At 37.6% G+C, this 22,685-nt stretch overlaps 1 protein-coding gene across 6 annotated transcripts in view; it reads right to left on the reverse strand.

Annotated features, from left to right (window-relative positions):
• Nucleotides 1–22,685, reverse strand: part of PTBP2 (polypyrimidine tract binding protein 2) — an 89,113-nt gene that overhangs the window by 33,019 nt on the left and 33,409 nt on the right. For all 6 annotated transcript variants that reach the window (XM_073356969.1, XM_073356968.1, XM_073356967.1 and 3 more), the window contains 4 exons: nucleotides 6,218–6,390; nucleotides 5,485–5,628; nucleotides 1,368–1,532; nucleotides 1,175–1,285 (listed from right to left, as the gene is read on the reverse strand). In XM_073356969.1, coding sequence (XP_073213070.1) covers nucleotides 1,175–1,285; nucleotides 1,368–1,532; nucleotides 5,485–5,628; nucleotides 6,218–6,390 — 593 coding nt within the window. The remainder of the gene's footprint in view (nucleotides 1–1,174; nucleotides 1,286–1,367; nucleotides 1,533–5,484; nucleotides 5,629–6,217; nucleotides 6,391–22,685) is intronic.

Genomic DNA, 22,685 nt, shown 5'->3' on the forward strand with positions numbered 1-22,685 from the left:
CAAGTCATTTCTTGTTCTCTTTTGTCTCCTTTCCAGTCAATTTTCAATTTAGCTGGCACAGTCTGTGTTGCTCAAGACAGATTTTGGCTTTTTAAAGGATTTTTTTAACCCAATACTTTAACACTAAAAACTGTACTTATTCATTTTACTTACACAGTGAGGTCCCGATATCAGATTGGGCCCTATAGGTGCTACCACAACAGACAAAACAACAATTATTAGGGTATACGTCATCTCTGTATGAAGAAGATTACTCTCTTTAAAAAGCAGTGGAAGAGTTTAGGACATTACTAGATTAGCAACGTCTTATACTAACACTTTTTTCAAATATCTCTTGTAAGCCACACAGGATAAATATGAAATTAAAGAATCAGGGTTAGCTTAAGTTTGGTTAAAGAAATACATGTGTAGTAAAGAAAGGCCCTGACTAGCAAACTGAAGGCAGGCCTTGAAAATACTAAATTATAAGGCCAGAAGGAATGAAGTAGAGAAGATGTCCTGTTCAAAGAACAACTAATAAGATAAGTGGAAGTCTCTAAAAACAAGGCCTCTGATGTTTAGGGGGGACTGCAGATGGTTTTAAATAAGACAAAAGGAATCTGTCTTAAAAGAAGCCAGCATAAGCCTTCCCACCATGCGTACCAGTGTTAAAGCCTACATGAACCCAGATACAATGGAAAAACTGCTCATCAGCAAGAAGGAGGGAAAGGACGGACTTGGGAAGAAAGGAGGTCGTAAATCTTATGTGGATTAAGACTAGAACTAAGGATGAATTGTCTCAAACTGTTCTTTATCCGAAGTTAGTAATTGGCAATGATTTTACCTGTTTGTTGAAGGGTATTTAAAAAAAAAAAACAAACACACCTCTTAGGAGGGTTCATTGCTAAATGACCATGTTGGGACCAATATGGATGTAAGCACCATGGGGTTTAGCCCGTTTGTACATATTTTGCTCAGATACATATAAATGTTTTGTTACTGTTTGGATGTAGTAAATAGCTTATTATTTATGCTTTTTAGGCAAGTTTAGAGCAATTGTATAAATACCATTTGGCCTTCAGGTTTAATAAAGGAATGTATGGTTAAATCAGTGTCATGGTAATACCATGCACAAATAATAATAATTCCATCACCACAGGATAACTCAATAGCCCAAAAGTAATTTTGTACTTACCAGTTTTGCTTGCTGTGCATTTATTGGATCACCATATTGCAGTAAAGCTTGAAATTGGTTATTCTTTGTGAATGTGATTATCTTCAATACAGCACCAAATTTAGAGAATATCTGTCAAAAATAACAAGACTATATGTATCGAAATTTATTACAAATCATATAAACTAAAAAGTTACACAGACAACTGGCTTACTTGGTGAAGAACATCCAGGGTTACAGGGTAGTACATGTTGTCAATAATTATTCTAAGTACTGGACTCTGAGCTGGAGTCACTGCACTCTCACTAACAGTAGTTCCACTAATGGGAGTATTTGTTGTCTGTACTGCAGTCACTGCCTGAAGAACAGCTTGAGCCCGCTAAATAAAAAGAAAAAATACGTATTATAAAGAAAGTATTTCAAGAAAAAAGGTTCAGAAGCTTATTGCTATATTCATATTGTTACTGCTAACAAATATTTAGTTATCTTTGGCACAATAAAAGTTCACCTCTTTAAAAATATACCTACTGACGTAACAATAGAATGATAAACATTTTAGATATTCCTTCAGTGGTATGGCAGCAAAACTAAACTATCTACTAGATCTAGACAATAAAGTGCAATGCCAAATTAGGGTAGCATAATGGAAACCACCATAATCTACCATCGGGGTGAAGGCAGTAATACTGAAAATAATGATTGGTTCTTACTGAACAGGAAGAGGCTTCAAATGAAGCCAATAACTGGCCTTTCTAGTAGCAAGTATGGCTCTACTAGTAGGAAAAAAGTGAGCTTTTGGGGGATTTCAGAAGAATATTTCCACAGGTTACAATGAGGAGTAAATCAACAACAAAAAACAAAAACTACAGAATCATAATGTGATTTACTGAATAAAAGATTTTTTTAAAAAAAATATTTCCAATATTCATATTAAAGTTAATCAAAACAAAGCAAAAAGTTCTGATAGGAAAAGATAATGCAAGTATGGTACTTCTAAAATATTCCGATTTCTGTTTTAATGAAATAATACACAGTAACTGAGAACAGTCAGAACAAAGTGGTCACAGATGAGCAAACTACTTGCAGTCTGTATTATCCAACCTCTTTAAAAAACAAAAATCCCAAGAGTTTTTTAAAGCAACAAGCACAGTTTTAAAAATTCCTCGGATAATCACATAGTAACAACACATGAGCACATGTCTACATAACTACTTCTATTGCCAACTGATCAAATTTTAAAAGGGTTAGATGATTTTCTGAGGAAAAATGCAAAAAAGAGGGTTTTCATTTCATGTTTTATTACAGTACCTTTAAGAGGTAAAACAATACACAACAGAAAAGACAAAAGTGTGCATGCCAAATAAAAATCATAATCAATCACCAACATATGAATGCATAGTGCATAATCTAAAGGTATTACCAGAGACAATACACAACTGCAGATCCCACAACTCACAATGAAACGAATTAAGGAATAAGGAATAAGGAAAGTAAGAAAAAAAGACCTGGTGAACACTACTTGGGACAAGAAAGTTTACTGTATCATGTCAAGCATTAGTTAATGCTACTCTGACAAAAGTATTTTGAAGACAATGTTAATTTCTTTTTAAAAACCACATGAAACACACCTCACTTTTACGCCACTCAAACATTTGGCTGAGTTACTTCATTGTTTCAGTCTATTTTTTAAACAAATAGTAATGTGCCAATTAAAATTTATGTCTTAGGGTAACCTGGGAAGAAGTTTTTGCAAGTTCTGGTCCTTAGGCTGTACAACAAACTCTTACTCACACAAGTGAGCTCAATCAGGACTATTCAAGTAAGATAGGATTTGTCTGCTCTGGCTTTCTACATCAGAGCCTGAAAACACTCTTTTTTCAGTGTGTGCTTATTCCTTACATTTAATTCCACTAAGGTCAACTGGACTGCATACCAGAGCAAGCATGATTGTTGGAATGAGCATTTACACTGTAGCGCCTACAGCTTAGAAATTACAAGAGCAACAGATTGTTTTGGAGGAGGAAAAAATTCAGTTAATATTTTTATAGAAACCCTTCTTTTGAAGGTGTTTGAGAAAAATGTAATGTTGGAATAGGCAAAATCAGCTGCATATTTAACTTATGAAGTATTACATAAAACTGATTTCTTTTAAAGTTTCATATTATTCTACCACATTTGACTATTTCACCTTATGATCCTAGGAACATCATAATACATAAGCCTATAAAAATACAAAGTCTATATTAAAACATTTCATTCTGACAAACTGACAATCAAGGAGATTCACAGTTATGGCAGTCATTCTGTTCTTAACTCACCTAGTTGTGCCTAGGTACTGCAGCACACAAGGTAAAAAATGTTTGTTTTAAATCCGAACTTTAATGTTATTTTGTTGTTGTGTTTACATGTCTTTTAGGACAAAATATCTTTACAAAATTATTAAAATGACATGAAACATTCAAATGACTTTTAAATCTGTTCTTTTAGTCAGGCATAAACCTATTGTGATTATACTTTTTCCATAGATAACCATGTTGCTGACAACCAATCATGGGAAATTCACACAGAGTCATAAAGGCAACTTGTTTTTACTTTCAAAGTTCAAAACTTGGCTGTTTAAGGTACCCTACCTTTTCTAATTACAGCTCCTTCTCTCCTCCCTTTAGCTTAACCATTTGTACTTTTCTCCTATTTTATCTTTGCAATAAATCTACTGATCCTCTCATTTTCTTTGCATTTCTCTGTCGTGAATGTAAGGAAAGGACCATTTTAAAAATGAAACTGCCTAGCTTTCAAATGTAACCTACAAATTTGGGTAACAAAATTATGTGGTGAATTCCCCACCAGACCAGACTTAATAGGATAATCTGCACATGACCCATCAACAACTCCTTTTTAGTTTTCCCAGCAGGTACGACAATGTCCATCCCCAACTGGCTCCTGCTCTGTATATTGCTCCATCATGCTGGTGATGTCACAGAATATTTACAGCATTGTACTGTCAATTAATTTATTATAAAGGGTGCTTACAAGACTGAGCCAACTTAGTGCTAAAACAAAGATGGTATGGAAGCAAGGATACGCCAAAAGGCTGACAGCATCACATCAGAGCAGAAGACGGTTGACTGAAGCAGGCAGGACATTGCCACAGGACCCCAAAGAAAATGAAAGGCAAATACATGACTGATAGTGTTCCTGCTGTTTAAAGTTGTACATGAATCCACCACATATTGCCCATGCTGGCGTAATGTTTTATCATTCCCTTTACAAACTTCATTCTATTTACCTTTAAGTACTCATTTCTTACAGCTGGCACTTTTTATACTTACAATCTAAAATATTTCTTTAATGGGTAGGAGAATACTCAGAGATCCAAAAGATCTAGTATGTTTGTAGTGCCAGGTAGGGAAATTAATACCAAACTTAATTTTAGCAGAAAGCAAAACTATCAAGCAGGGAAGTTTCCAGAAAACTTCTCTTAAAAACATAATTAAAAATAAATTTGCTATTAACACACTATTATATCAAAAAGGACTTAAGTATGACAAGAGAGTAACAGAAATTGTAGATTGTCACAACAGACAGCATTAGTCTGATCGAAAAGGGAACACAAGAAATGAACATGAAGATATTAGCATTTGAACAACGAAGGGTCAGTGCTTCTTTTCCCCATTCTTTGTAGGTTACAGCAACCTCAAATACTAGGAAGACCTTTACTGCCCGTTACGTTATCTTTGAAACAGTTCCCTGTTCTATTAAAAAAGTGTATTACAACTGTTTTGAAAGAATAATAGGTTCTACACACATCCAAGATCAAACAACAAAATTCTCAGTTACTGAATACATTTTTCCCATGGTGATCGTTAATGCACTTTTCTTCAGAAACTGTACAGTGGGAAGAGCAGACTAAACAAACTGAGGTTAATAAAACTATTGAATTTATGATTCAAAACACTGGAAGTAGGATTCTGCATTAGTGTTAGGGCAATTCCATATGGTACTGAACTCTCAAATGCCAGAACCAAGAAACAAAGTTTTAGTTATGTAACTTCTAAACCAAGAGTCAATATTAAGACTTATTTTATGAAAAAAATTCAAATTTAATTAGAAACAATTAACCATGAAATACATGAATAAAATTCTAACATATAATTGCAACGTGTACAATTCCAAACTGTGTCTTTTATAATATCACAATAAACTGCAGCTATCAGAAATAAAGTTTAGTTTATACAAAAATATATTCATGACTACATAGTGTATAGTTGAATGTATGCTAAACTTAATTTGCTATTCTATGCATTTGTTATAATCCATAACAGTAAATATACCTGGTTTAGTGTATTATCAGTCTTTAGCTCTTTATGATTGGAGTACTGAATATAGATGGGTTGGTTACGAAGATGAGGTGTCACAGCAGAATAGTAATTAACCATAGTGATAGCGGCTTCTTCTGTTGCCAGCTCCAAAAAAGCCTAAAATGTAAGAATTAAAAAAAAAAAAAATAGTATTTACACACTACACTTTGTATTGCTAGAATAAAACACATTCACATAATGCAGGGATTTGATAAGATTTCTAGTTTTCATGTTTTGCCAAAAAAACAAAACAAAACAAAACCAAAAACAAAAAAAATAAAAAAACCAACACAACAACAAAAAACCAAACCCCCCACTTCTCTGGAATGGGTCAGTAGTTGGCAAATAAAGCCCATATCTTCAAAGACATCATTTTATGTCTGCCCAGTTTAGCAAACTGGGGTTTGTGCACATAAAATGATACCTTTGAAGAGGCTGGCCTAAATGGTTAGCTTGAAAGCCATATATTTTGAGTGTCATCTGCTCTGAACTATTAGTCTTTTACTGCTTTCTAACACAAAATAGACTAGAAATAGTATGGAGCACATGGAAGAGGAGTACAAACTGAAAGAATGCAAGGTTTTTCATTTTAAATTATTTACCATTTACATCTGGATTAATCTCAGTAAGATTTTACCAGTATATCTGGAATGAGAAAATACTTAGTCACTGTACTATAAATGGAACCCTGAAACAAGAAGAATACCTGATTTTTTCCTTTTAGCATCAGGATGTTGGTTACCTTACCAAAAGGTAAGCCTAAAGCAATAACTTCTGTTTCTGTCACTTCACCAGGCAATTTCCTGATATGAAGAACACGAGAAGGAGCCCCATCCATTTTATCCTCTGCTTTGAATTTCTTGTTGTCATTACCATTGGCTGAAAGACATTTTTAAACTCCATTTCATATTTATAAGTCAGTAGTATTTTAGAAAATATCTACACAAGCAAACTTTTCAAATAAGATAGTTTTGTACTTGAGGCTAAATATTCAAGTCACCATGTGAGCTATGCACCCTCCCATTCATGTCAGCAAAGCCATTTAACATTTACCTACAATTTCTAAAGAAACTAACAAGTGGATGAAAATTTGAAACTGCTAGAGATCATATGACAAAGTTTGTGGAGAACAAATGTGATTGCCAGAGGACTAGAGAAAAACCTATGTAACTGATAAACAAGTCCAGTTAATTTCACTTTGATATGTGTGTGTGGGGTGGGGGTGGGGGGCGACCTAGAGTAAATCGATAGGCAGGCACTTATGTAAAAAAAAAAAAAAAATCCTCTCAGAGCCCAGCCTGAGTAATAAGAGTTGTTGTTGGAGAATTCCACAAAGGGAAGGTAATGAAGAAGTCCGCCATCTTTAAGTATTCAGAGCGGTGACGGTAGCCTCTCAGTCTTACAGCATTATATTCATATATTAAGGTCAGAGGGAACCATTAGGCTTTCTAGTCTGCCCCATGGATAAAATGGCCATAGAATTTCTCTCACTTACCCCTGTGCTGAGCCCAATAACTTGTATTTGATTAAACACATAAGGCATCCAGTCTTGATTTAAAAAACATCAAAAGCCGGAGAACCCTCCACTTCATTTGGTAGTTTGTCCCAATGAACCTCCACTGTTAAAAATGTGTACCTTATTTCTAATTTGTATTTGTCTGGCTTTAACTTCCAGCCATTGGTTCTTGTTCTGCCTTTCTCTGCTACATTAAAGAGCCCTGTAGTGCTTTATAGTCTCCCTGTGAAAATACTTGTACACTAATCATAGACTTTAAGGTCAGAAGGGACCATCAGGATCATGTAATCTGACCTCCTGCACAAAAACTTACCCACCTACACCTCCTATTACCTCTCATTTTCTTTATGATAAATTAACCAGATTGAGATCAAGTCTTTCACAGTAAGGCACTTTTCCAGGCCTCAAAATTGTTTCTCTCTCTTCTCTGCACCCTCTTCAATTTTTCAACATCCTTTTTAAAATGTAAACAGCAGAACTGGATGCAGTATTCCAGTAGTGGCACCCCCCAATGATGAAGTGGGAAGGGAGAATCCACACAGTAGGCAGATGCTTTGCCCCGACCTCTTATGGTATGTCTACACAGCAAAGAAAATCTCATGGCTGGCCCATACCAGCCGACTCAGGCTCACAGGGCTTGGGCTGTGGGACTGTTTCACTGCTGGAGCTCTGGGATCCTTCCACCCTTCAACTGGGGCCATGAGCTGTTCTGGTATCTACACAGAGAATTATTCACTAATAGGACAAGCAGTAATACCAGAGCTAAGAAAAAAATATCTATAGGGTTCCCCCCCCAATGAATAAAAATTAAGTTGGCAAAACTCATGAAATTAAGCAAGTTTAAAAAAAAATCAAGATTATTCTATGAAAATTTAGCATAAAAGACATTTTTTTAATAAAATGTAAAAAAAAAAAATTAAGTTACATTGTTTCATTATAACTAATTATGACTATATACTATTGAGTCCAGTTTCCTGACTGTGTTAACAAAAGCTATTTTGACACATTGACAGATGGGGTTATGCACCATGGGTGGACTCTATGCCAGCCCATAAAGAGGCTCTCTCAATGTGAACAGCAGGAAGTTGCTGCTACACTTGTTGTTTCTAAGGGCTCGAAGTCTTGTAAGGAAAGCGTTAAGTATCACTTCACGGATAGTAATTCCAGGAAGTATTATTTGACTTCATGTGTGTTATGTGCCGACTTATCAGTTATGCAGAAATATGCAAATTGTTGATCTATAATAATAAACAGCATTTGTCAAACTTCTGAAAGTTTCAGGAAAATGAAAACTATTGTGCTCCCTTCAGTCCTACCATGTGTTAAAAACATATCCATAATTTAATTTTTTTTATTAAATTAAGCTACATCTTAAAATACATCTTTACATTTTTATTTAAAGAACAAAAAGTATATTCAATATGGGATGTTAAGAAATGTTTGCATAAAATTATTTATTATTTAAACTGGAAGAAGATTTTCAAGTTTTCAATAGTATTAATTACCAGTGATTGTTTTATATTTCTTACATCTAAGTGGAAATGTCTTGTTTATACCAAACAACCCAATGTACTTTTAAATTAGTTAGCGATAGGATGAAAGAGCTTGTTGTTTAGCAGTCGCTCAGATTTTCATACATAGTTTTCTCCTTTCTTACATGTTTTAATAAGCAGTAACATTATTAACAATGCTGACATTTAAACTAATATTACTGGCATCTGAGGGCAGTTCACAGCTCAAAGTTATCATTTCAGGCTCTCTGCAAACTCAGGCAGAGATCCTTGCATATGTTAAAAAATGTCTCATTTTGAATGTTTTCTTAGCAACCAGAACAGCCAGAAACTATTTGTTTTTAAGGAATATGAAATCTGGGACTGAGAATGAAATATGGGACTCGGGAGTACAATTGTGAGATCAGTCCATACTCCCTCATCTCCAGCTAGTATTTCACAAATCTACAAGGATACATACAAAACACTTTGGAAACACCGTATTAAAGGAAATATAATAATTTTATATTAACATTAATTTGTGCATATTTTAATTATCAGTTTCTATTGATCTTGTAGAAATAGAAGGGTAAATTTAAGATTAGATTTAAAACCCAATGTACAAACTTTTAGCCTTTCAAATGATTGTTTGCCCTCCCCACACTTTGAAGTTGCTTGATATTAGAGTTATATCTAGAGTCCTAAGTATAATAATGAACTTTTGTTCTGGTCACTTTATCTTTACATAAATACTCTGTGAGAAATTCCAGGTTGCTGACTGTTTAAAATGAACACATACAGAGATTCCCTTTAACTTGTGGCTCAGAGTGAGAAATGGATGGTTGTCTCCACCTCAGCTCATCAAATGAGGAGACTGTTGCATGTAACAACAGAAAGCAGTTTACCCAACATCTCATGGAAAAGGATGGAGTTCCAACAGATAAGACATGCAGTTTCTCAAAAATTCTAATTTCACCTGCTAACAGAAAGCAGTGATATCTTGCTTCTTCGCTCTCTTTGCCAGCTAGCATAAAGCAATGTGTCTTATTTGAGTCATGGATTGAGTAACACTGCCCTTTGTAAATTTTTACGAAGTATATATTAATGTGAACTTTCAAAATAAAAATATTGAGTTTGAAAATATGAAATTCATTCAGTTTTCAAAACTGTTAGTAGAAGCACTGAAGGAAACCTCTCCACCTTACTCTGCATAGTCTCTCACTTACCATTTTAAATGATACTTCTCAACAGGAGATAAAGCCCAATGATATATTGTGGGGAAAAGGGAATGATGATCCCATTTTAATACATGAAAAAACAGATGTTGTTCAAAACCACTAGAAGGTAAACTCAATTATTGTTAGAAAATGTTCAGTCATTTTAACAATGGCATACCTACGTAATCAACTATTGAGTGGCTGTAGCGATTATGTACTGTGGCTCATCTCAATCACAGATGGATTAAGGAAACAGCAGGCCAGCATAAAAGGTCCTCCCTGATGCAACAGGCTAAGTAAATAAATATGGGCAAGCCAGGAGAAATGTCAGTGTTTCAATTCTGCCAAAAAATACAATTACAGTACTTGGCACTTTAAATACCTGACTGCCCACAGGCTTGTATCATAATGAAATCTAACTTTCACCAGATCTAAAAAGACTAATCAAGTTTAACCTCCTCCCCAATTGATAATTTTCTGGACAACATAAAAATTAATGTTCACAAGGAAAAATATCTGCAACTCACTGTGGAAAAGCCAACATTTTCCAAACGATCATTGTTACTAAGCTGAATTATTTGTTTTGTAAAAAGAAAAGGAGGACTTGTGGCACCTTAGAGACTAACCAATTTATTAGAGCATAAGCTTTCGTGAGCTACAGCTCACTTCCTCAGATGCATATCGTGGAAACTGCAGCAGGCTTTATATATACACAGAGAATATGAAACAATACCTATTCCCACCCCACTGTCCTGCTGGTAATAGCTTATCTAAAGTGATTTCCAGCACAAATCCAGGTTTTCTCACCCTCCACCCCCCCACACAAATTCACTCTCCTGCTGGTGATAGCCCATCCAAAGTGACAACTCTTTACACAATATGCATGACAATCAAGCTGGGCTATTTCCTGCATAAATCCAGGTTCTCACATCCCCCCCACCCCCATACACACACAAACTCACTCTCCTGCTGGTAATAGCTCATCCAAACTGACCACTCTTCAAGTTAAAATCCAAGTTAAACCAGAACATCTGGGGGGGGGGGGGGGGGTAGGAAAAAACAAGAGGAAACAGGCTACCTTGCATAATGACTTAGCCACTCCAAGTCTCTATTTAAGCCTAAATTAATAGTATCCAATTTGCAAATGAATTCCAATTCAGCAGTTTCTCGCTGGAGTCTGGATTTGAAGTTTTTTTGTTTTAAGATAGCGACCTTCATGTCTGTGATCGCGTGACCAGAGAGATTGAAGTGTTCTCCGACTGGTTTATGAATGTTATAATTCTTGACATCTGATTTGTGTCCATTTATTCTTTTACGTAGAGACTGTCCAGTTTGACCAATGTACATGGCAGAGGGGCATTGCTGGCACATGATGGCATATATCACATTGGTGGATGTGCAGGTGAACGAGCCTCTGATAGTGTGGCTGATGTTATTAGGCCCTGTGATGGTGTCCCCTGAATAGATATGTGGGCACAGTTGGCAACGGGCTTTGTTGCAAGGATAAGTTCCTGGGTTAGTGGTTCTGTTGTGTGGTATGTGGTTGTTGGTGAGTATTTGCTTCAGGTTGCGGGGCTGTCTGTAGGCAAGGACTGGCCTGTCTCCCAAGATTTGTGAGAGTGTTGGGTCATCCTTCAGGATAGGTTGTAGATCCTTAATAATGCGTTGGAGGGGTTTTAGTTGGGGGCTGAAGGTGACGGCTAGTGGCGCCACTAGCCGTCACCTTCAGCCCCCAACTAAAACCCCTCCAACGCATTATTAAGGATCTACAACCTATCCTGAAGGATGACCCAACACTCTCACAAATCTTGGGAGACAGGCCAGTCCTTGCCTACAGACAGCCCCGCAACCTGAAGCAAATACTCACCAACAACCACATACCACACAACAGAACCACTAACCCAGGAACTTATCCTTGCAACAAAGCCCGTTGCCAACTGTGCCCACATATCTATTCAGGGGACACCATCACAGGGCCTAATAACATCAGCCACACTATCAGAGGCTCGTTCACCTGCACATCCACCAATGTGATATATGCCATCATGTGCCAGCAATGCCCCTCTGCCATGTACATTGGTCAAACTGGACAGTCTCTACGTAAAAGAATAAATGGACACAAATCAGATGTCAAGAATTATAACATTCATAAACCAGTCGGAGAACACTTCAATCTCTCTGGTCACGCGATCACAGACATGAAGGTCGCTATCTTAAAACAAAAAAACTTCAAATCCAGACTCCAGCGAGAAACTGCTGAATTGGAATTCATTTGCAAATTGGATACTATTAATTTAGGCTTAAATAGAGACTTGGAGTGGCTAAGTCATTATGCAAGGTAGCCTGTTTCCTCTTGTTTTTTCCTACCCCCCCCCCCCCCGATGTTCTGGTTTAACTTGGATTTTAACTTGAAGAGTGGTCAGTTTGGATGAGCTATTACCAGCAGGAGAGTGAGTTTGTGTGTGTATGGGGGTGGGGGGGATGTGAGAACCTGGATTTATGCAGGAAATAACCCAGCTTGATTGTCATGCACATTGTGTAAAGAGTTGTCACTTTGGATGGGCTATCACCAGCAGGAGAGTGAATTTGTGTGGGGGGGTGGAGGGTGAGAAAACCTGGATTTGTGCTGGAAATCACTTTAGATAAGCTATTACCAGCAGGACAGTGGGGTGGGAATAGGTATTGTTTCATATTCTCTGTGTATATATAAAGCCTGCTGCAGTTTCCACGATATGCATCTGAGGAAGTGAGCTGTAGCTCACGAAAGCTTATGCTCTAATAAATTGGTTAGTCTCTAAGGTGCCACAAGTCCTCCTTTTCTTTTTGCGAATACAGACTAACACGGCTGTTACTCTGAAACCTATTTGTTTTGTATTATCCCTGTTGCCAATTCCAAACAAATCCCATCTTCAAAAGACACATCTACAGGACGGGAAAATCCCAAAGCTCTCTCTAGGTAAAATGTACTCAATATTCAGTTACATACCATTTAGTAGTCTGTTAGTTAAAAGTAATCTCTACAATAGCTAACAAAATGATTATCGCTTGGAATTTCACTGAAGAAAATAAACCCACATACACACCCTTCTCAAAAATACTGTCATCACTTTTCCAAATCTATACACAGAACCCCAAGATGCTGAATAACCAGCAACAATTTAAGAGACTGATGGGCGTGCTATACATATGCTACTATTTTAAGTCTAGTAGATGCAGAAGGTTCCTTGCTGCTTAATCCCCTCCCAAAGATTAGAAACGTTCTGTTTATTTAGCATAAACTGAATTCTTGAAGTTGCCTGTTTAAGAATCGTCAGGACCTTTCACTCCTTCAGCAAGGTACTGATAATTCCTATGAAGGGCAAAACAACCACTTAGCTTTCTTTTAAGCAACCAAGAGGGTCAGGGATCAGATCCAAAGAACAGAGAATCACGCACATCCTCAATAAAAGCCATGTTAAATGTAACCAATAGATGACAGATCATCTGGAGCATGTGGCTCTCAATCATACAGGCTGCAGAGACCGTCCTGGAGCCAACTCAGAAGTCAGAGCTGCTTTAGAAAGAAAACAGTGAATCCCAAAGCCCAGAATAATACCAAGCAATGAACAATGGGCCAACTTCATGTTGGAAATAGCTAAATTTGAAAAACAAACAAACAAAAAACACTGCCATGAATAGTCACTTTTCCTTTTTTGTTGAAGCATTAAAAAAATCCAATTTTGTAAGTGTTCTGAGGTCAAAACAATCTATGTTAGACAAAAATGTAATCCATCAGTAAAACTTTTGTATGGCAATTTAATTTAACGTTACTGTGAAAAACTGAGATGTAACTGAAGATTTAATCTGAAAATTAAATTTAAAAAATTAGACATCTCCTTGCTATATTGTGATACAAGTGACCCACTGTAAAACATTTTCTCTTTCTTCCTCCTACAGTAAATGCCCAGCAGTTCCCTTACCCATATTTGCTCAGCCTACATTACCTAGTCCATAGCAACTTCTGTGTAGTTTTGGGCAAGGTTTATGCCCTGGAAGAATACCTGTCTATTAAAAAAAAGTTACACTTTCACCTATTGTTTCTCTTGAGGAGTTATAATTTACCATCTCAATCTTAACTATAATTCTCTTGTATATATGCACAAATATGACAGTTGGTATTAGTTCATTGGCTAAAATCTGATAAATACAACTGGTGAACTCAAATAGCTTCAATTTCTTCAAAATGACCTCCTCACACAGAAAGGACAAAAGAGTCAAAATTGGGATTTTCCCCCTCTGTATTCAGCAGTCTGAATAAATCAAGATTCACATTTTCAGCTGAATGGAAACATGAAAATTAATTTTGTCAGGCACTATGTTACAAACATCTGTATTATATTGGATGCATAATTAAATGATCCTGTTAAGATTGTAAATTAAATATTCTAGCATATTTCTTAATATGGATGATTAATTTTAATAGGTCTGATAAAGAGCCTGAAACTGGGAATAGGATCTCTCACATGCACAAATAGGTTCCCAGAATGAGCCAATTGTGGAGATAAGTTATTGTATTAATACTGCACACAGAATTCTTCAAAAGAGTTAGCTATTCCTTAGATGAAAACTGAATTTTTACTGTTTGACATTAAGATACAGATATAGAAAAAAAATGTCACTAGTGAAAATGCATTAAGCATAACTAAAATAACTGACCATGACTAAGACCATCACATTTATTACAAATTTTCAACCTGAAACTAAACAATGCAAATATCTAATAGTTAAATAAAATTAGTGTGATCTACTATACCTTGGAGGAGCGTCTTGTAACCCCTATATTCCTCATCTGCATGTAATTGTAATATTGCATATAAAGCATGCCATGTGAGGTATCAGGGGAAAGGTTAGAACAGTGTCTTTCAGCAGATCATATTTAAATATGTGTATCGCCAATGTATTTGAAATTATAAGAATTGTGTTGTATGATTTTCACTAAAATATGCTGGGTGATTGGGAGGCACGCAGATTGACAAGGTAGGTAACCAACAGCAAGGTGGGTGCTGTTGAACAGACATCACCAGCCATTGTTCAGCAAGGGAGCTACAATACAATGACTCATCTGCAGGAGGCCACATCAGGGGAATTGCTCAACCTTGCTTGGGAGACTCAGCAATGCCCATGAAACATGCCTGTACTTGTGTTCTACAAGCACATGGACTAAGGGTATAAAACAGAACACAGTGGCCACATGCTTGGCCTCCCCTTCCCCCACCTATGCTGCAAGCAACAAGGACACTGAGAAGACTTGAAGACTCCAACAGAGGAGACTGGCCCAGGTTTCAAGGGTGAAATCTGTGTACTATGAACTGCAATATCCAGTGGGGTGAGAAAAACTGCTTAATCTAGATGTTGCCCAGTCTAATAAAGTTGAGAGTTTAGACTGCGTGCTTATATTTTATTTTATTTTGGTACCTAACTCTGACTTTTTGCTTATCACTTAAAATCTATCATTTGTAGTCAATAAACTTATTTTACTGTTTATCTTTACCAGTGAGTTTGCCTGAAGTGTGTGGCAAATGTACTCAGGTTTGCAAAGGCTGGTGTATATCCACTTTCCACTGATGAAGCGGTGAACCAATTAATAAATTTGCACCGCTCATCTTCAGCAATGCAAGATGATATATTGCTGAGGTAGTGGGAGCAGGTGGGATTCAGCCGATGCCTTTCTCTATGTGATTCATGAGTGGCTCAGGGAGCATTCATACAACCTAGCTGGGATGGGGGGGCTCTACATGCGGTTGTGCTGAGTGATCATAGCACCTAGAGGGACTTGCTGCTTGTCACTAGCAAGGCATTGTGAGAGACAGCCCAGACTGGAAAGAGTTAAAGGGGGCACAGCAGTCCCACTTTCCCTGGCTGCACCCTGGGGATCCCGTCATAATTAGTTTATATCTAAAAGAGATACATGGCCCTGAAGTTTTAAGTGTCACGTCCAAGACACTTAGCATACTTAGAGCAATGTTTCCCAACTGGTGTGCCATCAGGTCCGAACAGGTGTGCCACGGAATTTTTTGAAAAACTGCAAGTGAGAACAAGGCTGGCGAAGCTGCCTCACTGCCCCACCTCCTCCAGGGGCAGAGCAATCAGAGCTCACCCTCCCCTTCTGTATGAGCAACAGATCAGCTCCTCTGCCCCTCCCCTATCCACTGTCAGCCACAAGCCAGGATGAGGAAGAGCCCCTGGAGCTCAAGGTGTGCCATGGCAGAGAAAAGGTTGGGAACCACTGACTTAGAAGAAACGGAAAAGGAGCTGAGACTGCAAGTCTAAATTTCAAAAAGAAATAATTTTTGATTGCTAACTTGAGCTAGTGAACAGATTTACTTTTAACTTTCCTGAAAATTCAGTCTCAAGTCTCAGAAGCGGTGTTGACACCAAGCTCAGCAGTGAAATACCAAACATAAAAGAAAACGGATTTAATCTCTCCTATAATTTCAAATTTTATTGTAGACTTCATTATGGACTCACTACAGTCACCTCTGTAATGTACCCAGACTTTCTAGAGCCACTTAACGTTTCAGGTTGCCACATTTTGGGGAAAACATTATGGACACTTAGTCATGGTCACACAAACACTTCATGTAAATCAGTCCATTAAATAATGTGTATATTTACCAGTACTGTGCATAACACTCTACACTTCATCTTAAAAAATGTATATAGATTTAGCATTCCTACAAGTTTCCAGCCCTGGTAATGAAGTCCTCTGCTTCTCTATAGCACAGTGGCAGAGTAAACTTCCCATATACACTGCCTTGCTAACATGCCTCAACCTGATCTGGAACTACTTTCTTTACAGGTAAATAGCTGCCCATGCAGTTCCTGGCTTATCTGAATTGGTCAGTAAAAAGCATGGTGATGAGTTTATGATTTAGGAGTTGGAACACAGTCACACAACATCCATTATACAGTAACTTTCAGTCCCTACAGAACCAGGCTGGATTCAAACTGGTGATCTTCACAGACCATTAGCAATATTTCAAGGCATCCACTTGTAATCACAACAGAGCCTATATAACTACTGTACCAACAACTGGAAATTTTGTTTAAAAAGACTACTTTTTAGAGTTTATAGTTTTATCTTTCATCCAGATTTTTGAATAAAAAATGCTGTCTGAAGTTAGAAAAGGAGTACTTGTGGCACCTTAGAGACTAACCAATTTATTTGAGCATAAGCTTTCGTGAGCTACAGCTCACTTCATTGGATGCATACTGTGGAAAGTGTAGAAGATCTTTTTATATACACACAAAGCATGAAAAAATACCTCCTCCCACCCCACTCTCCTGCTGGTAATAGCTTATCTAAAGTGACCACTCTCCTTACAATGTGTATGATAATCAAGGTGGGCCATTTCCAGCACAAATCCAGGGTTTAACAAGAACGTCTGGGGGGGGGAGAGGGGGTAGGAAAAAGCAAGGGGAAATAGGTTACCTTGCATAATGACTTAGCCACTACCAGTCTCTATTCAAGCCTAAGTTAATTGTATCCAATTTGCAAATGAATTGCAATTCAACAGTTTCTCCCTGGAGTCTGGATTTGAAGTTTTTTTGTTGTAATATCACAACTTTCAAGTCTGTCGTCGTGTGACCAGAGAGATTGAAGTGTTCTCCGACTGGTTTATGAATGTTATAATTCTTGACATCTGATTTGTGTCCATTTATTCTTTTACGTAGAGACTGTCCAGTTTGGCCAATGTACATGGCAGAGGGGCACTGCTGGCACATGATGGCATATATCACATTGGTGGATGTGCAGGTGAATGAGCCTCTGATAGTGTGGCTGATGTTATTAGGCCCTGTGATGGAGTCCCCTGAATAGATATGTGGGCACAGTTGGCAACGGGCTTTGTTGCAAGGATAGGTTCCTGGGTTAGTGGTTCTGTTGTGTGGTATGTGGTTGCTGGTGAGTATTTCCTTCAGGTTGGGGGGCTGTCTGTAGGCAAGGACTGGGCTGTCTCCCAAGATTTGTGAGAGTGTTGGGTCATCCTTCAGGATAGGTTGTAGATCCTTAATAATGCGTTGGAGGGGTTTTAGTTGGGGGCTGAAGGTGACAGCTAGTGGCGTTCTGTTATTTTCTATGTTAGGCCTGTCCTGTAGTAGGAGACTTCTGGGAACTCTTCTGGCTCTATCAATCTGTTTCTTCACTTCCGCAGGTGGGTACTGTAGTTGTAAGAATGCTTGATAGAGATCTTGTAGGTGTTTGTCTCTGTCTGAGGGGTTGGAGCAAATGCGGTTGTATCGCAGAGCTTGGCTGTAGACAATGGATCGTGTGGTGTGGTCAGGGTGAAAGCTGGAGGCATGTAGGTAGGAATAGCGGTCAGTAAGTTTCCGGTATAGGGTGGTGTTTATGTGACCATCGTTTACTAGCATTGTACTGTCCAGGAAGTGGATCTCTTGTGTGGACTGGACCAGGCTGAGGTTGATGGTGGGATGGAAATGGTTGAAATCATAGTGGAATTCCTCAAGGGCTTCTTTTCCATGGGTCCAGATGATGAAGATGTCATCAATATAGTGGAAGTAGAGTAGGGGTATTAGGGGATGAGAGCTGAGGAAGCGTTGTTTTAAGTCAGCCATAAAAATGTTGGCATACTGTGGGGCCATGCGGGTACCCATAGCAGTGCCGCTGATCTGAAGGTATACATTGTCCCCAAATGTAAAATAGTTATGGGTAAGGACAAAGTCACAAAGTTCAGCCACCAGGTTAGCCGTGACATTATCGGGGATAGTGTTCTTGACGGCTTGTAGTCCATCTTTGTGTGGAATGTTGGTGTAGAGGGCTTCTACATCCATAGTGGCCAGGATGGTGTTATCAGGAAGATCACTGATGGATTGTAGTTTCCTCAGGAAGTCAGTGGTGTCTCAAAGGTAGCTGGGAGTGCTGGTAGCGTAGGGCCTGAGGAGGGAGTCTACATAGCCAGATAATCCTGCTGTCAGGGTGCCAATGCCTGAGATGATGGGGCGCCCAGGATTTCCAGGTTTATGGATCTTGGGTAGTAGATAGAATATCTAAGTCGGGGCTCCAGGGGTGTGTCTGTGCGGATTTGATCTTGTGCTTTTTCAGGGAGTTTCTTGAGCAAATGCTGTAGTTTCTTTTGGTAACTCTCAATGGGATCAGAGGGTAATGGCTTGTAGAAAGTGGTGTTGGAGAGCTGCCGAGCAGCCTCTTGTTCATATTCCGACCTATTCATGATGACAACAGCACCTCCTTTGTCAGCTTTTTTGATTATGATGTCAGAATTGTTTCTGAGGCTGTGGATGGCATCGTTTTCCGCACGGCTGAGGTTGTGGGGCAAGTGATGCTGCTTTTCCACAATTTCAGCCCGTGCACGTCGGCGGAAGCACTCTATGTAGAAGTCCAGTCTGCTGTTTTGACCTTCAGGAGGAGTCCACCTAGAATCCTTTTTTTTTTTTTTTGTAGTGCTGGAAATGGCCCACCTTGATTATCATACACATTGTAAGGAGAGTGGTCACTTTAGATAAGCTATTACGAGCAGGAGAGTGGGGTGGGAGGAGGTATTTTTTCATGCTTTGTGTGAATATAAAAAGATCTTCTACACTTTCCACAGTATGCATCCGATGAAGTGAGCTGTAGCTCATGAAAGCTTATGCTCAAATAAATTGGTTATTGTTCTCTAAGGTGCCACAAGTACTCCTTTTCTTTTTGCGAATACAGACTAACACGGCTGTTACTCTGAAACCTGTCTGAAGTTAAACTGCCAGCAGCAACTGTGAAATAAAGAAGGTCCAGTATGTCTGAAGAATAATTTTAATTCTAACTTTTAAGCTCAGCTTTGCACTTGAGTTATTTGTGAAATTTTTAAGTTACTTTATGAGACATGGTGACCTTGTTGACAGAGAATCTAAAGTCAACTTTTCCTAAGTTGATTGACTCTACCTGTATGCATCACAAAATACTTTTTTGATCTGTAGAATGACTGTCTGCCCGCCCATTTTTTCCCAAAATAAAATAAAATAATTAATTGTGGGACTTTCCAAGCCAACATTTACTGTAATGGGAAAGTTCTTCATTTGCATAAAGTTGACCCAATCAATCCCAATTGCGTGACGTCAGAGATTTCAGAGTGACAGTGCCACATTCTGATTTGCCAAAGAACTTCTAAGGATGGGTTTTCATGAGCCAGGCTGTCATCTTTAAGACCTGGAGGAAAAGGAAACTATAGTGCTTCTGGCTATATGACGTCAGTCCACGCTTGCCAAGAAGGCCTATGTTTTCTCCACTCCCTGCCTGGCAACCAACCAATGGGCAGGAGTCCAATAACTTGTAAAATCTAAGACTTGATAGCCACGAGGAATCAGCTTCTAACAATTCCATCAACATTAACAAGCTGTGTTGAAAATGTTACCAGCTAACCATTATTAGCTTCCTGAAGATGCATGAAACCATAACAATGTAAATAAATCTTCTATAAGTATCACATGTGTTTTGATTTTATTTTTTCTAGCAGGAAAACACTCCTAGAAAGGTCTGGTGTTCTCTCCTTATTAGGCACTTGATAGTTAAGTGAGAGTAAGTGTGTGTGATTATTTGTAAACCCATGTGAGGTCAGCTACAGGAACAAAAACTAAATTAAGTACCTTTTCTAATTAAAAAAACGAATCTCACATTTAAATGTTATGGATTAAGATTATGTGCTTAAATCCTGACGAACTGTTCTCTTTACCTTAACTGTTTCATGTTTAACATGGAAGTGAATTGATCTTCACTGTGTGAGTTTTTGACAAACAAAGTCATATAAATTGGGACTAAGAATGGAAATGCCCTCCTATTTTGTGACTGACAGCTAAACAAAGACTGCCATTTTACCAGATTAAAAGAGTTACAAGGAATTATTATCCTATTTGGTATTGTTTAATTAACTGATAATTGTGATTATTCATTTTAGTTCATTAATAAACTATATAGGATAGGAAAATTGCGTCTTATTGAGCAATTTACCAGACATCAAGATAACAAAAACAGAGAAATCTAAGGCACAGATAATCCACCTAGTTGTGATGCACAGAACCTATCCTTCTATTGTTTCCAAATAAATGCTAATCAGAGGGGATCCCCTGGATATATTACAAACACAAAATATGTTAAGAATATTACAATTGCAAAGTCAGGCACTCAAAGTTGGGAAATGCTAAAATTAAGGTTACCCATGTAACCTTAATTCTGCTCTCTTGAGAAAATGCATTATGATAGTATGCAATCAAATAATTACAGACTATTTTTTCCAGCACGTATCGCAAACAGGGTTTGATGCCACACTTTCAGATTCATAGGATAGATTTCTACCAATTGATCTAAAGAAATAACTGGCAGTGGGTTTGTAGACGAGCTACTAGAAGACATAGATGGCCAGCGATTTATACAACTGTTAATTAGACAGCAGTAGAATGTTGGGTGTGTCAGAATTCCTGGCTCAAGGAGGTAAATGTCTACCAGTTAAGCCAACCACACAGATTTACACACACACTGACATAAAAGCTGTAAGTCTACATTTCTATCTCTATTGTGTGTAGTACCTAGCAGGGAGGGATTTTGGCAGTGAGTAGCTGTGGGTATGTTAATGTTATAGTGAATTGGAAATGGATCCTATGAATACAATATAGTACTATTAATATAGGAATTTTGAACTTTAAATCTATTTTTACAATGTTATGGATCAAAATTAAGGTTGGGTGTGAAATATAAATTAGGTGGGATAAAGATGAGTTAAGTAGCATTAAAAAGCAGTAAATCCCTTAACTATTCACTTCCAGATTTACTGTTTAGGTTTTTCTCTTTTGCCGTTATATAAGGTTTCATAAACAAAGTTACAGTTCTTCATGTTTTAGCTAGATTCCACTGAAAACACACTTTCAAGAATAAAGCTTATTTTTAAACAGTTTTTGCTTGTGAGCTTAAATGTATGCACATGTATGCACAAGCACATCTGTATGATAATCAATCATAAATGCCACATTTACATTACTACATAATGATAATCTGGCTAATATATCACCAAAATTTAGGATGGGTAGTAATTTTTTTAAACTTCCAGCAGATACTATTAAAAATTACTATTTGTGAACTTAGTTACTCAAGTACTTGTATTTATAACAAGTTATTGTTAACCACTGTCAGTTTAGCTGTGGCTTTATAAAAACAGGACATATAAATTCATTCATTCAATTTATAACAATGCATCTCTTCTTATAAAGGATGTCAAATTAGTATTGTTAAACCGAATTTTAAGATATACATCATCACTTGTATGTCACATTGCTAAGTGTTTTGTGAATGCAATTAAATATCTATCAAAACATATCTCTAATAAAACAGAGTTAAAACTTACCATAGACACTGGATTGTTAATTCCCCAAAGTTTAGTGGGTTTAATATCAATACATTTTTCCAGATGTTTTGCACTGATGGAGTTTTCTACACTGGATTATAGGAGTAGCAGCAGCCACTGCTACAGTTAAAGTTCGATAACTGTTTCCATTCTAATCCCTTGTTTCCAGTCCACTCAACTTTCAGGAACTTTAACCCCCTCAAGCTGAAATTTTCCATTCTGTGTGTCTGCCCACTGATTTATTTATTGGGGGGGGGGGGGGGGCAAGGGGAGGGAGAAGAGAGGTAAGTTTTTGCAGATTTCAGAAAATACACAGTTTGGCTGTTTCCAAGGACAAGGAACTAGAAAACAGGCATACTTTTCCATACATAAAAATATTCCTGCAATTTTTATTGAGCAGCCCTATAGTTGAAAGGAATAAAGTTTCAGAAGATTAAATTTGGCAGAGAAATAGCACACCACAGAGGAGATGCATGTTTCCTTGTTCTATAGAAAATAAACGTGTTTTCTAGTTAAACCTTAGAATAAGAGCAATTTTTTCCCCCATATGCAAAGTACACAGTTAAGG

This window comes from Lepidochelys kempii, chromosome 8, assembly GCF_965140265.1.
Source record: "Lepidochelys kempii isolate rLepKem1 chromosome 8, rLepKem1.hap2, whole genome shotgun sequence".
NCBI classification, from domain to species: Eukaryota; Metazoa; Chordata; order Testudines; family Cheloniidae; genus Lepidochelys; species Lepidochelys kempii.